This window comes from Callorhinus ursinus, unplaced genomic scaffold, assembly GCF_003265705.2.
Source record: "Callorhinus ursinus isolate GAN/ISIS: 27379988/994484 unplaced genomic scaffold, GSC_fseal_2.0 scaffold10, whole genome shotgun sequence".
In the NCBI taxonomy this organism is placed as follows: domain Eukaryota; kingdom Metazoa; phylum Chordata; class Mammalia; order Carnivora; family Otariidae; genus Callorhinus; species Callorhinus ursinus.
The window spans coordinates 79,452,163-79,465,833 of record NW_027397072.1 but is presented as its reverse complement, the minus strand read 5'-3'; the positions used below and the strand labels follow the sequence as shown (position 1 = coordinate 79,465,833).

General features: G+C 37.4%; 1 protein-coding gene across 3 annotated transcripts in view; it reads left to right on the top strand.

Annotated features, from left to right (window-relative positions):
* Window positions 1-13,671, top strand: part of AFF3 (ALF transcription elongation factor 3) — a 568,701-nt gene that overhangs the window by 383,116 nt on the left and 171,914 nt on the right. For all 3 annotated transcript variants that reach the window (XM_025869010.1, XM_073897854.1, XM_073897853.1), the window contains 2 exons: window positions 151-187; window positions 10,908-10,959. In XM_025869010.1, coding sequence (XP_025724795.1) covers window positions 151-187; window positions 10,908-10,959 — 89 coding nt within the window. The remainder of the gene's footprint in view (window positions 1-150; window positions 188-10,907; window positions 10,960-13,671) is intronic.

The window sequence follows — 13,671 nt, the reverse complement described above, 5'->3', positions numbered from 1 at the left end:
AAGCACATTGATATAAATGTTTCTCATTACAGTGGCTGGTAGAGATCACGATTAATGAATAGGGTCTGAATGACCAATAGTATGTCTCACATTTAACTAGATTTTGAAAGTCAAAATAAGAAAATTAATTGATATTTCTTGTTCTTTTAGGACTCTCAGCTTGTTTCCTCCGGACACAGTAATCCAAGTAAGAAAGACTTCTCTCTATAGCTTCATATGTGGAGGGTGGAAGATAGAGGGGGTGAGGAGGGGAAGAAGCATGCAATAGACTGTAGGTTGAGAAGAATTTCACAAGAAACAAAATCAGGTGGGGAAAAAGAGGGCCATTTGTTCAAGTACCGCCCAAATTGATAAGATTCTGGAGTGCTCCTCTAGCTTTATTCAAAGGGAAGGAGGACAAAAACATAAAATGGTGAATTTCAAAGCAGTCCTGGGAGGAAGGAATATTTTGCTTTATTAAAGTCGGTCTCTGGTATATGTGGAGGGGAAAAAATCTTTGAAGGCAACTAGGGAGTTATCTAAATTGAAAGAAAACGAGTGGGCCAAGAGAACCAATCAGAAGACCTCAAGATAAATGACCTTAGAATCCATGAAGAAATCATGCCCTCTTCCAGAGATAGTCAGGCTGCAGTGTCTAGGAAGCACCTTTCTTACCGAAACTAGTATCTAATAAAACATGTGGGCTTCAACGTCAAAGAGAGGATGTTATCATTCCATGAAGTAGTGTTTTAATTCTCTTCTTTGGCACTAGTAATTGGTGTTAATATCTTCTTGAGGATTAAAAATGCATATGCTACCCCATTCATGTCATGAAAGCACACTCACCAAGATGGCATTGTTAGTCTCATGACCAGCCAGTCAGCTGAGAGCACCCCTTGCCAATTGTAAAGCTACATTTGAACATGAAAATCACTATGAGCTAGTAAATGTGTCTTTGGAACTGAGGCTCACCCACTGAGCATCTGTGAGGCAGAAGGCTTGAGGAGAAAAGACATCCAGACAAATGTTAGAAAGCCCCAGACTTTTAATGCACAGCTAGAGAAAGGTCAGGGTTGGAGGATGGTGGCATCATGATGCATAGGCAATATCACTTAATTATCCCACCCTCTTTTGGGATTTGCTGTGAGCACAGGCACTGGTGAAGAGGTAAAAGGCCAAGGGACTGGAAATCTAAAGAAAATGATAAATTGAATGGTAAGAAAAGTACTTAAAAGAAATGCCTGATTAAGTCCATGAGATGTGCAGTATCAGCATCATATGCCTTATGATCATACTAAAGAACATACTAGAAAACTAAAGCATACTGAAGAGTTGCCATTACTTTCCTCACTATTTCTTTCTATTTGAACTTAAACAGTTCAGGGTAAAGGGAGAATATAATCGATGTACATTCATTGTACTTGCTTGAGCTTAGAGTTTTTGACATGAAGAACAAAGGAAATAGCTGTTGAGTCTCTTCTGTGTTCCAGTGCCTTGACATGGAATTTCACTGAATCCTAGCCATAGGCATATAAGGCAGGCATTACCATCCCCATTTTGCACGTGATGAAAATGAGATTTTGAGCTTAATAACTAACCCAAGGTCACATGGTCAAACAAAAAATGACTGCCAGGATTTGTATTCGGGAATCTCTACCCCAAAGACAACAGACTGTATTGCATTACCTTGACCCCTAGAAGATTGCTTCTGTCATTTCACTCTGAGTTTGAATTCTTGTCCAAGAACTATAGACTGTGATTTTTGTATGCATCTAGCATATTTTTATGGCATGTCAGAAATCCACATGCTTACACCGCAACATAGATTATGTAGAGCAGACCTCATCCTCTACAGAATGTAAGGTGGCACCTGCCTTGTATGGTACACTCTCTGGCATTTCATCGTCTATGGAAATTTGTGATTGGCCTCCTCTTTTCTAGGGACAAGGGGATATTTTTTTTTCTAAATAAGTTTCCCCCAAAGCCAAGCACGTCTATAAAAAGGTAATACCGCTATTTAAAAATCTGAGCTTTTTCTATAGATTAAAGCACATTTGAAACTTCAGGAGAGCTGATGCCACCGGCATTTCCAGTGCTGTTTCTTGTATTTGGTTTGGAATCATTACAGTTTGGAATGTGTTTGGAATTCTGACTCCAGCAAATATGTGGAAATAGAAAAAACTGAATTTCAAAGACACCGCACAAAAATGTGTATGTGTGGACTGACGGACTATCACTTTTGGTCAGTCCTTTTTTTCTTTTTGAAATTAGAAAAAGTATGTTATGTACATAACTAAGGGGAAAGAGTGTGTAAATTAAACAGAAATTCTTTTCAATCCAAATCCTTAAAAGATAGATGCTTTAGTCAATTTGTTGAATTAATGATTAATTTAATATTATAAAAGTTTATTAAGTTTAAGACACTTAAATATTAAAATAGATGACATATGTCTATGTTTTTCAAAAGTTATGAGCACATGGTGTTCAAGAGGAAGACTAAACATAAGCACTTCTTCCCCTTTCTTCAGAATCCGCATTTAAATAACCAAAAGCTATAGTAATGGAAATAAATTCATAATAGCACAGAGAACAAGAAGGGATGCCATCAACAAACCAGAAATTCAGTTGAATTTTTGGAAAACAGAAGCAGAAAGGACCATACTGTTTGATAATCTGGCAGAGAAAATCATGACCCAGAAAAAGAAAAAAAGGAAAATAGTGAAACAAACAGGAACAAGTTCTAGTGATTGTGGGAACTATCCTAGGGAGCTCCCAGAGAGACTCCATATTTCCATTCAACCCCAAGAAAGAATAGATAGGCATGGATTGTGGGCAATGACAGGAACACCTGGACCATTCTTCCCCCGATTACCTCCACTCCCATCCTAACTGGTTCTCATAGAGAGCATTCAGTCTGGTTTTTCTCCCAAAAAGAAAAAAACAAAAGACCAAAAAAAAAAGTAATATTTACTAAGAAAATGAACAGCTGACTAGAAGTCCTAGTTGGGGGCTGATAACTAAGAAAGAAGCAAAGTAGATTCTGAGATGATACCAGAACTTAAAAATAGACATATATGGGTCATAGAAGAAGAGTCATGTTTTCTCAAGAAGGAAATAAAAACACTACACACTCAGGGTAAAGTACTTCTTACTTTTGTCGGGGTGTAGGGGGAGGGTCAGGGCTCCCAGCTTACCTTGAGGCCTCTCTTCTCCTGAACCCTAAATGAAGTCTTCCAGTCACAGTACCCTGTGCACTTACAGAGAGCTCTAAATCAGCCCTTCCCTACAAGGCAAAGGTATGTTAGGAAAAGAGATCAATATACTAACAAAGGAAATTCACACCAATTACCTTCATTAATCAACCCATTATCATTCAAAAATGTGAATATGTAACAGAACACTGAAGAGAAGGAATGGCCCTAAGGGAATCAATCTATTAATTCAAAGAACAGAAGAAAAAATTTCAAGTGTCATCACAATCTTCAGAAAAAACTGAAATTATTTGTATTAAATATAAAGAGAACAGATTGGCATGAAAAAAGTAGTTGCAGAATAAATGAGGACTTGAGAATTTAAAGTATGGTCAATAAAATTTAAAAATAGAAATGATGAGTAATAGCTGAAGCCTGGAATCTAGAATACAAGGTTGAAAACATTTTTTTTCTGGATATAAAGCAAAGGACAGATGGAAAATATGATAGGAAGATAAGATACTTGGAAAATCAATCAGGATGGAAAGGTCAAAATCCAGCTAATAGGAATACCAGAAAAGGGCGGAAAAGAACAGAAAAGAATAAAGAATAATAAAAATAGAATTCTAAGGGAAATGAGCAACTCACTATCAAAACCACTCATATACTAAACTTAAAAAAAATAGGGGCACCTGGTTGGCTCAGTCAGTGGAGCGTACAGCTCTTGATCTTAGGATCATGATTTTGAGCCCCACATCCGGTGTGAGATTGCTTAAGTAAATATACTTAAAGAGAAAACCACTCATGTACAAGAAAACAAGAGACCATAAACAAGAGCAATAAAAAACAGATAGCATAGAATTAGTTAGACCTGCAAGGACTAGAGAGATTGGAATTACCAAGCCCATCGCTTCTTGGCCTTTTGGCTAAGATCAAGTGGAATTACCAAGCCCAAAATATAAAACAAGAGTGCTTACTTTAATTTCCAGAAATAAAAGGAAAGGATTGAAAATGTGGTAAAGAACAAGAAGATTTGAAGAAGTACTAATCAGAACCTCTAGAAATGAAAAAGTAATAATAGGAAATAAGATTTCCTTGGTCAGGTTTAACAGCAGATGATTGGACTTCACTGAAGAAAAAAATAATGAATTGGGAAATTGGACTTAAGCGATTATCTAGGGTACAGCCTAGAGAAATGACAAATACAAAATGGAAGTTAAGAAACATGGGGGGTAAAATGAGAAAGTCTCACATTCCAGAAGGAGATAAGGAAACAGAGGAAATATTAAAGGAGAAAGTGGCTGAGAATTTTCCAGAATTGAAAGACACTACCCCACAGACTGAAGGAACTCAATGAACGCTAAGCAAAATAAATAAAAAAGAGGTCCTCACTAGACATAGTTAAACTGCAAATCGCAAAGATAGGAAAAATTCTTAAAATAACCTTTAATACCTTCAGAGAAGCAACAATTAGACTTCCAGTTGACTTTTCTTTCTTATTTTTTTAAAGATTTTATTCATTTATTTGATAGAGAGAGACAGCGAGAGAGGGGACAGAAACAGGGGGAGTGGGAGAGGGAGAAGCAGGCTTCCCGCCGAGCAGGGAGCCCCACGCGGGGCTCGATCCTAGGACCCCAGGATCATGACCTGAGCCAAAGGCAGATGCTTAATGACTGAGCCATCCAGGTGCCCCTCCAGTTGACTCTTCAACAGTGGCAGTGGGACAGTGGGATCCAGCAGACAGCAAATTTATAACTTCACTTTTCTATATGTGGAAAATGACAAGCTGATTCTCACATTTATTTGATAGAACAAAGGGCTAAGAGTATCTCGGACAGTTCTGAAGAAGAACAAGGTTGGAGCCTTGTCTTATCAGTTTTAAAAATAAATACATATTTTTAGCTAAGTAACGAAGATAGTAATAGACAAATTGAGCGACAAAATAGAAGACCCAGGAATAGACCCACAGATGTATGAAAACTAGATTATTACAGAGCTGATAAGGTAGACCAATGGAGAAAGAATGGGCTTTTTAATAAATAGTACAGAATAATTAGTTATTGATAGGGAGAAAAATGAAATTAACTCCTACCCTATGGTGTATACAAAAACTATTCCTCATATTTTTATTTTTTTAAGATTTATTTATTATTTATTTATTTATTTATTTATTTATTTATTTTTAGAGAGAGGAGGGGCAGAGGGAGAGGGAGAGAGAATCTCAAGCAGACTCCCCACTGAGCATGGAGCCTGACACAGGGCTCAATCTCACAAACCTGAGATCATGCCCTGAGCTGAAATCAAGAGTTGGACACTTAACTGACTGAGCCACCCAGGCGCCCCCATTCCTTGTATTTTTTAAAGACCTAAATGTTAATAGAAAAAATATACACTTTCAAAAGATAATATAGAACATCTTTTGATGTGTTTCTTAAACAAAACAAAATAATAAAGGAAAATGTTGATCAATTCATGTACATTAATATTGAGAACTTATAATCATCCAAAGATTCCAGAAAAAGAATAAAAAGACTCATACTGAGCACAGTTATTCCCTGGGGTGTGTGTGTGCATGTATATATATGACAGAAGACTTGTATCAAGAAAATAAAATGCTTCTATGAATTAAAAAAAATAATACTACAAAAAAATTTTTTTTAAGAATTGACAGGGTTGGGGCACCTGGGTGGTTCAGTCATTGAGCATCTGCCTTTGGCTCAGGTCATGATCTCAGGGTCTTGGGATTGAGCCCCACATCGGGCTCCCTGCTCAGCAGGAAGCCTGCTTCTCCCTCTCCCACTCCCCCTGCTTGTGTTCCCTCTCTCTCACTGTCTCTCTATCAAATAAATAATAAAATAAAAAATCTTTAAAAAAAATAAAGATTCTGAACACAATAAAACCTAAAAAAAAAAATTTGACAGGGAGTGTCACAGAGAATTGGCACTCAGAAATGCAAACACCACAATGAAATTGCATTTTACATTATTAAGTTGGAAAAAACGTTTAAAGTTTAACCATAAGGTAATTTAGAAACCAATTTAGGATTCCCTAGTAAAGTCGAGAATATGTAAGCCCCAGGTCAAGAATATGTAAGCCCCATGTACCAGAACTCCTAACATGTGCACAAGGAAGGAAGTTCATGAATTTTTGTAATGACATCATTCATAATGAAAAAATAAATGTCCATCAAAAGTCAAATGAATAAGAAAATCATGGTAGATTTTTATAAGGAGATGCTGCATAACAATGAGGATGAGTGAACCAATGCTACAATACATCGTGATGGCTGAAGCTAAAAACCGTAACATTGAATGACAGAAGTAAGTCTCAGAAGAATGCATACAGTGTGATTCCATTTATGTAAAATTTAAAATCAGGAAAAACTAGAATTTTTTATCTACTAATAAATACTTGGGTGGGAAAAAACATCAAAAAAAGAAAGGGAATGATTAACACAAAATTCCATTTCTAGATAGCTGGAGGGGAGGGCAGAAAGAGGATGTAAGCCCAGGAGGTTTCTGGGTTATTTCTTGGCAATACCCATTTCCTGGCCTGGAAGGCGTTTTCACAGTTAACTAATTTTAACTTTTTAAACCTGTATATACACTTTCATAGACATATGCATTTTATGTACCTTAAATGCATACTCTGTTTAACATTTTTTAAAGACGTTATTTATTTGAGAGAGCTCAAGAGAGGGCGTGAGTAGGGGGGAGGGGCAGAGAGAGAGGGAAAAGCAGACTCCCCACTGAGCAGGGAACCCAATGGAGGGCTCCATCCCAGGACCCTGGGGTCATGACCTGAGCTAAGGCAGATGTTTAACCAAATGAGCCACCCATGTGCATCTCTGTTCAACATTTTTTTAGGAAAAGCATAGCCTTTCATTGAGACAGATTAACATGTGGCATGATGAAGTATAAGAACGGAAATACATTTGATCTAAATGCCAGGAACACTTGCCTTCAGAGTTAGTGATGTTCCCTTCTGTACATATCCAGTCTTACTACTTTGTTCTTTAGTGACTAATATTTAATCATTATAATACTATAAATCCAATTATTGGTTTGTAATTTTTCTAATGGGCCTACAGGTGGTTCCAAAAATTAATTACTAATTAAACTAATATTAATGAGGATGACTCATTACTGAACAGAATATAAATTACTGAATAGAATATAATAATTGCTGAACAGAATATAAATATCTTAAATCTTGGCTATGTAGAAGGAAAGGTTTAGCTGTGCAGAGTTGTGTGCGGTGCAGGGAGAGAAGAATAAATGAGGAAATTCACTCATTTCACATAGTATAAAGGAAAAGATACTGTCAGCAGTTGATTAATCAAGAAATAGAAGGTTAAACTTAAAGTTCTAAAAACCCACTTAGAGGCATTAAAAGTAAGAATTGTAAGCAGAGGTGGTAGTATCTTAAGTACCTTATCTCTCGCCTTTTATATCAGAAATCAATACACACTGTCCAAAGCTGATATATCTAGAAACAAATATATTGCTTAGCATAGTGGTTGAAGGGCTAACAGAACTAAAAACAAAAGCAAGCCAAGTCGTTACCATGAACATGGGTTACTTTTGTTATAAAGAAAGTGAATCGTTGAACACTACATCAAAAACTAATGATGTACTATATACTGGCTAATTGAACATAATATAAATAAAAATAAATAAATAAATATTTAAAAAAAGAAAAGAAAAGTCCTGGTATAGCAAAACTTTCCTCTGCAGCAGAATAGAGCCTAACGCAGGTGTATTTTGTCCCTTTTCAACGGTCTTTAGTCCACCTCGTAGCCCTGTTGATGGAGAGTGCCTACTCCAGCAGTGCAGTCACGTTATGGGTTTAAAGGGCATGAATTAGGTATTATTTATCTTTATGCTTACCAGAGTGCCCAATGCATGAGTCCTCAGTGCATTGATTGGATGAAAAATGTAGCTACTGCAATTTTTTAAGTGGCCTATCGGGGCCATCAAGCTGTTTCCTACCTCAAATCGTGTATTCATCTCAGTGGTGAGTGCCCCTTTCTCCTCTTCTCCCCCTGTAGCCGGGATTCTATATTCCTGGCAGGTCATGAGACAGAAGACATATACTGAGCATGGAGTATGTGTTAGGTGCGGTGGAAGGCTCAAGGAGACAGATATGGAGCGTCAAATTGAAAGTATGCATGTAGTATACATGTATACGAACCTAGGCATTTACGTGTGCGTGGAGATATATATATATATCCTGTGGCTCATTTTTTTGCCCTCTTCCCCTCTGTAATTATATTTCCACGTGCAAAATGGCCACATTGCTCCTGAGCCATTCTTTTATGTCCAGTTTCTTAATGATCGATGCAGGTTTCCTCCAAAGAGACCAGTGTGGTATCTATCATGAAAACAGCTGAAATAACCAGGGTGACCCAAGACAGTCTTCTTTGTTGGCTGCAGGGAAGCATCTCCTGAGCACCCAACTAAGAATTTTTTTGTTGGGAATTCTCTAGTATACATTTATTATTTCCCCTTGTGTCCTGATAAAGAGACTATGATTCTTAATGGCTGATGCACTTGAACATTTCAAGTGAACCTCAGAAATTGCATCACCTAAAATTTCCAGATGTTGGGGAGAATTTTGCGTTTTATTCTTTCTGAACGACAGGCACAGCTTTAATCCCTGTCTCCGTTCGGAGCTTACTCTTCCCCAGAAAGGTTAATTCATTATCAGCACTGAAGTTGCTGTAAATGCCCCGTTTGGCCCCGTTGTGTCCTTCCTGTTCTGTTTTCCCTGCTGCCACAATGTAAGTGCTGCTAAGAGCAGAGGTAATCAGCTGTAGCTTTTTCCCTGCGCTGATCCAGCCCACAGTTCCTACAGCCCCCAGAGCCCATGTGCAGTAAGGCCTGGGCCCTCCCATCCTACAGGTTACTTGGCAGCATTGCTGGTCAAGATAAAACATAGTTTTTCAGACATCCAAATAATTGTCTCTGTTTGTACTATTGATTTCCTGTGTCTTCGACAGAAGTTGTTTAGAACTGTTTACCATTGCCTACTGCTACAGAACTTGCTGTTTTACATTCTTGATTATGATTGTGTGTGGGGTTATTACTGGTGGCTATAGACTTGGGAAAGTAACCAATTGTTCCAAATTCAAGGAAAAAAAATATCAATATGATTGAGAGATTAAATCTCCATTTAGGTTTGCCTTACATAATGCAGGTGTTACAGCTCTTATTGGGGGATTCTGGCAGCAATCGTGGTTACTTAGCGGAAAAATGATTCTGGAAAGTACTAAATTAGGTTATTTTCCAGCACTAAAGCCAGCCGATGAGGCCTTACATATCTCCTACATAAGTGTACCCTGGACTGGCCTGGAAGACAAAAATAGAGCATAAAAGTATGAGCTTTAAAGCAAGTTTGCGAATTTGCTGCCTCTACTTTTATTTCAGTATGGTTTCATCTGTACTGGGGCTTCATCTCATCAGTGTTTGTGATCAAGGCTCTTAAATCAGTTTTTTGGCTTTTTAACAACGTGACTATCCCTCGTGGTTTCTCTGGCACTGTGTAGACATATTAACACTGAGTTATATCTGAGATAGATGTGTGAACTATGTAAGTAGCTGTGCCTTCTTTTCCTCACAACTGTTTAATTTCCTAAAAGAAAAAGAGGAGAAATTGTGAAGTTTCCTCTGGAGTTCAGTTTGGATGATATCTTTGGGATGTGTTCATCACATAATGTAGGGGATCATTCCTGAGACGAGGTGACCACAAAGCTAATGTCAGAGGGGGCTCATACAGTGCCATAGAGCTGAGGTTCTACGATATGTTCAGGCCTGACTTGCAAGAACAAAGCAAAGCAAGTTGCTACCATCAGGCCCATTTCTTACAACCCGCAACCTGCTCTAGGGTTTACTCAACTCTTAGCACCACACAACCATCATAACCATAGCGGACTCACACTTGCTGTCTTGACCCCTCTCCTTCCATCCCCTAGCCTCAAGGAAATAAAAAGAAGCACCTTACAAAATGAGGATGCATGGCTCAAACCCTCAGTGGTCAAGGTTCTAAGAATTACATTATGTGTATTAGAAGAATTTGCCCTTTAAAAACTATAAAAAGGGAACTAGTTCCAGGCTCCCTTAATTAAAGGGACCGCAGAGACATTTCTGTAGCTAGACTTTCAGATGGTCTGGAAGGATTTCTGGCTTACATCTTTTTCTGCATTAAAGCAGGGTTCCCAAAAGGTGCTGCCAGGGCTCTCAGCAGGGTAGAAATTTGGGGGATCTTGTGAGCTGCGGTGCAACCTTAGTGTCCTGTAAAATTCTCTCCTCCAAGTTCTTACGCAGCCTGTCCTGGTTTGGCTTATGTTAGCAGAAGGGATCAAAGTTCAAAATGCCTTGCCTGTAGAATGCTAATGGAGTTTATTTCCTTAAATTTTTTTCTGTAAAATGAAGTGGAAGGAAACAGGTTCCATCTGCAAGATATTCATCTCTTGGCAAGGTCTCCACTCTGAACCTCTGGTTGTTTGCAAACAGCTCCTTAGTACCTACTCACAGATCTGTGCCTGGGCAATTGTAATACAGAGAAGAAATTACTTGCAAATCCGGTTCTCAGACAATAAAAAGATGTTTTAAAAGCCTCCTCCTGCACATTTTGAAAGATTTTTAATAGGAGCATGGAAATATATTTAATCTCTCTTAAATCTTAAAGACCATAACACTCACATGTTGTTATTTTTTTTTCTGCTTCCTTTTTAAGAGAAAGGTGATGCTGAGCCAGAGAGTCCAGACAATGGCACATCGAATACCTCGTAAGTCGCTTTCCTGTTTCTATCCAGATAATATGCCTGTAATATGAAACAGTGCAAGTATCTTGTAAGAGTAACCATAATAATGGAAGGAAACCTGTGGTTCTCTTTCTCATGATGATGTCTTTTTAAATGCTTTTGGGTGCAGACGCAATTTGAGGTCTTTCTTATGCTTTATCACAGTAAGAGTAATCGTAAAAATGCTAATACACCTTCTTATAAAATAGAAATGTAATAATACTTCAGGGTGTGTATTGTCAGGGAGAAAGGAGGCAAACCCTTTAGAATTTTGTTGGAGGCTTTCAGCACTGTCACAAATAATTATAGGGCTTTTCACACATACTGGGAGATACTCTGTCCTACATACCTGTGCGATACCAATGTCATTTTTAAAAGTCTGCCATCTACAACCTCACCTTGGCATTATGTGAAAAATACGATTATAAATATCTCTGGAATCCCAAGAATTTGTTACTTTTTTGAATTAACAAATGCAGTTTTAAATACAGAAGAAAAAGCACTTGGAAAGCATGTGTTCCTCACTCCATATTTTGTCTTTTTCTTCTCAGTACTCAAAGAATCCAAATGGGTTTTTAATGATTAATTTGCTACCAGATTTTTCTACCAGAGTTTAAATTAAATAATTCACAAATTAACAGATTACTTTAGCTTCACAGGAATCAGTATCAGGTGGGTTCTTAAGAATCTTCATTTTTATCACTCTGAGGGGTGAGATATATTTTCTTATTATAAGACAACTTTGTGAATTTATCTACATGTAGGCCAGTGCTCATATTACTCAGCATCTAAAATGCTACTCATTAGAAATCACACTTTGTGATATGATATTATTGAATGTCTTACTTTGTCCAAGATCTGTTTCTCAGTCTAGAAAGATCCTTTGGCTTCCATAGAAGGGCTATGTATTTCATAAAGGATATAATTATATGTTTGTCTTTCTTAAGATATTGCCCTAAAAGTTCCAAATAGTCCTACTGTCATGATTTCTGATGATATAATGAATGTGACTAGTCTTAAGTGGTTAAAATAGCACTAATTTTTAAATTTTTGTGCTGCAAAATATAATGGGAAAAGGGTTCTAATGCCATCTGGAGGCATTCTAGAGAACTGAAAAGGGTAGAATCATTTAAAAATTTGGTTCTTTTGAGTAACATTTGCAACTGAATAAGAATCAACACAACTAGAATGTAAGGTCTTTGGGAATAAGTAATATTTTTATAAATAATTTTATAAAGGTGCTAATTATTGTAGAAACAACAGTTTTTCAAATTCTCATTAACAAAATCATTTTAAAAACAGACAGAACATATAAAATATGTTGAAAAACTGCTAACATTCCACATTTAATTTTACAAATTTTAAAATTTCATTCAATACACATCCCAATTTTTTAATGCAGTTTGATGTGCCATTAGTTCTTCTTCTCTTAAGCATTTCTAAAAAGCCTTTTCTCTAAAAGAATTGGTTTCCATATGTTAGTCTCTTATAAAAATAAATATACTGTTTGAGGAATTACTTTTAAATCCTCTGGAGATGTCAGAATGTTAAAAGCTTGAAGCATCATCCCACATTCATCATCTGCCTCACATCCTGCCTCTTGAACTAGAAATAGTGAGATAAAGTCTTAGATTGAAAGGATTTCTCTTTTAAAAGTGGAGAATTCTGGGGGCACCTGGGTGGCACAGTCAGTTAAGCATCCGAATCTTGGTTTTGGCTTCCGTCGTGATCTTGGGGTCGTGCTTCACGCTCAGCACAGAGTCAGCTTGGAACTCCCTCTCCCTCTCCCTCTGCCTCTCTCCCCCCTGCTCTCTCTCTCTCTCTCTCTCAAATAAATAGATAAATCTTTTTTAAAAAGTGGAGAATTCTGAAACTGAGCCCTCTAAGGGTGGTTCTATTGTAATTAGGCAAGAGAAAGAGCATATTATGAACAAAGAGCAAGAACTCAGGATACCTGAGATTTGTGTAGCATTTTACATGCTCTTCACAGTATCTTATTCAAGCTTTACTTAGGTAGACAAGTAGGGTAGGGACAATATCCTTATTTTATATACAAGGAATCTAAGGGTCAGAAAAGTCATTCAACTTAAGTGAAAAAATTAGGACACAAATCAAATATTTTGCTTCTCTACCCATTTACCAAACTGAGGAGTGAGTAGAACTTAGGAGTCAAAGCAAAGCCTTGAGTCATAATCAAGTAGAAAAACTGATCATATTATTTGTTAAGTGGTAAGTATAATAGTTTGCTAGGGCTGCCATAACAAAGTACCACAGACTGGGTTCTTCAAACAACAGAAACTTACTGTCTCACAGTTCTGCAGGCTAGAAGTCTAAAATCAGTCAGTAGGGTTGGTTTCTTCTGTGAAGGAAGGATCTGTTGTTCCAGGCCTTGTTCTCTGTTTTACAGATGGCCATATTCTCCCTGTGTTTCTTCACATAATCTTCCCTCTGGGTGTGTCTGTGTCCAAATTTCCCCTTTTTATAAAAATGCCGGTTATATTGGATTAGAGCCTACCCTAATGGCTTTATTTTTACCTTATTACCCCATAAAAGACCCTGTGCACATTCTGAGGTACTGGAGGCCAGAGCTTCAACATATGAATTTTGAGGAGAAAAGATTCAATTCATGATATTAAGGTTCAGAGCAACCAGAATGATTCAGAAGCCAAGTTGGGAGAACAGAGAGTGTATAGAATA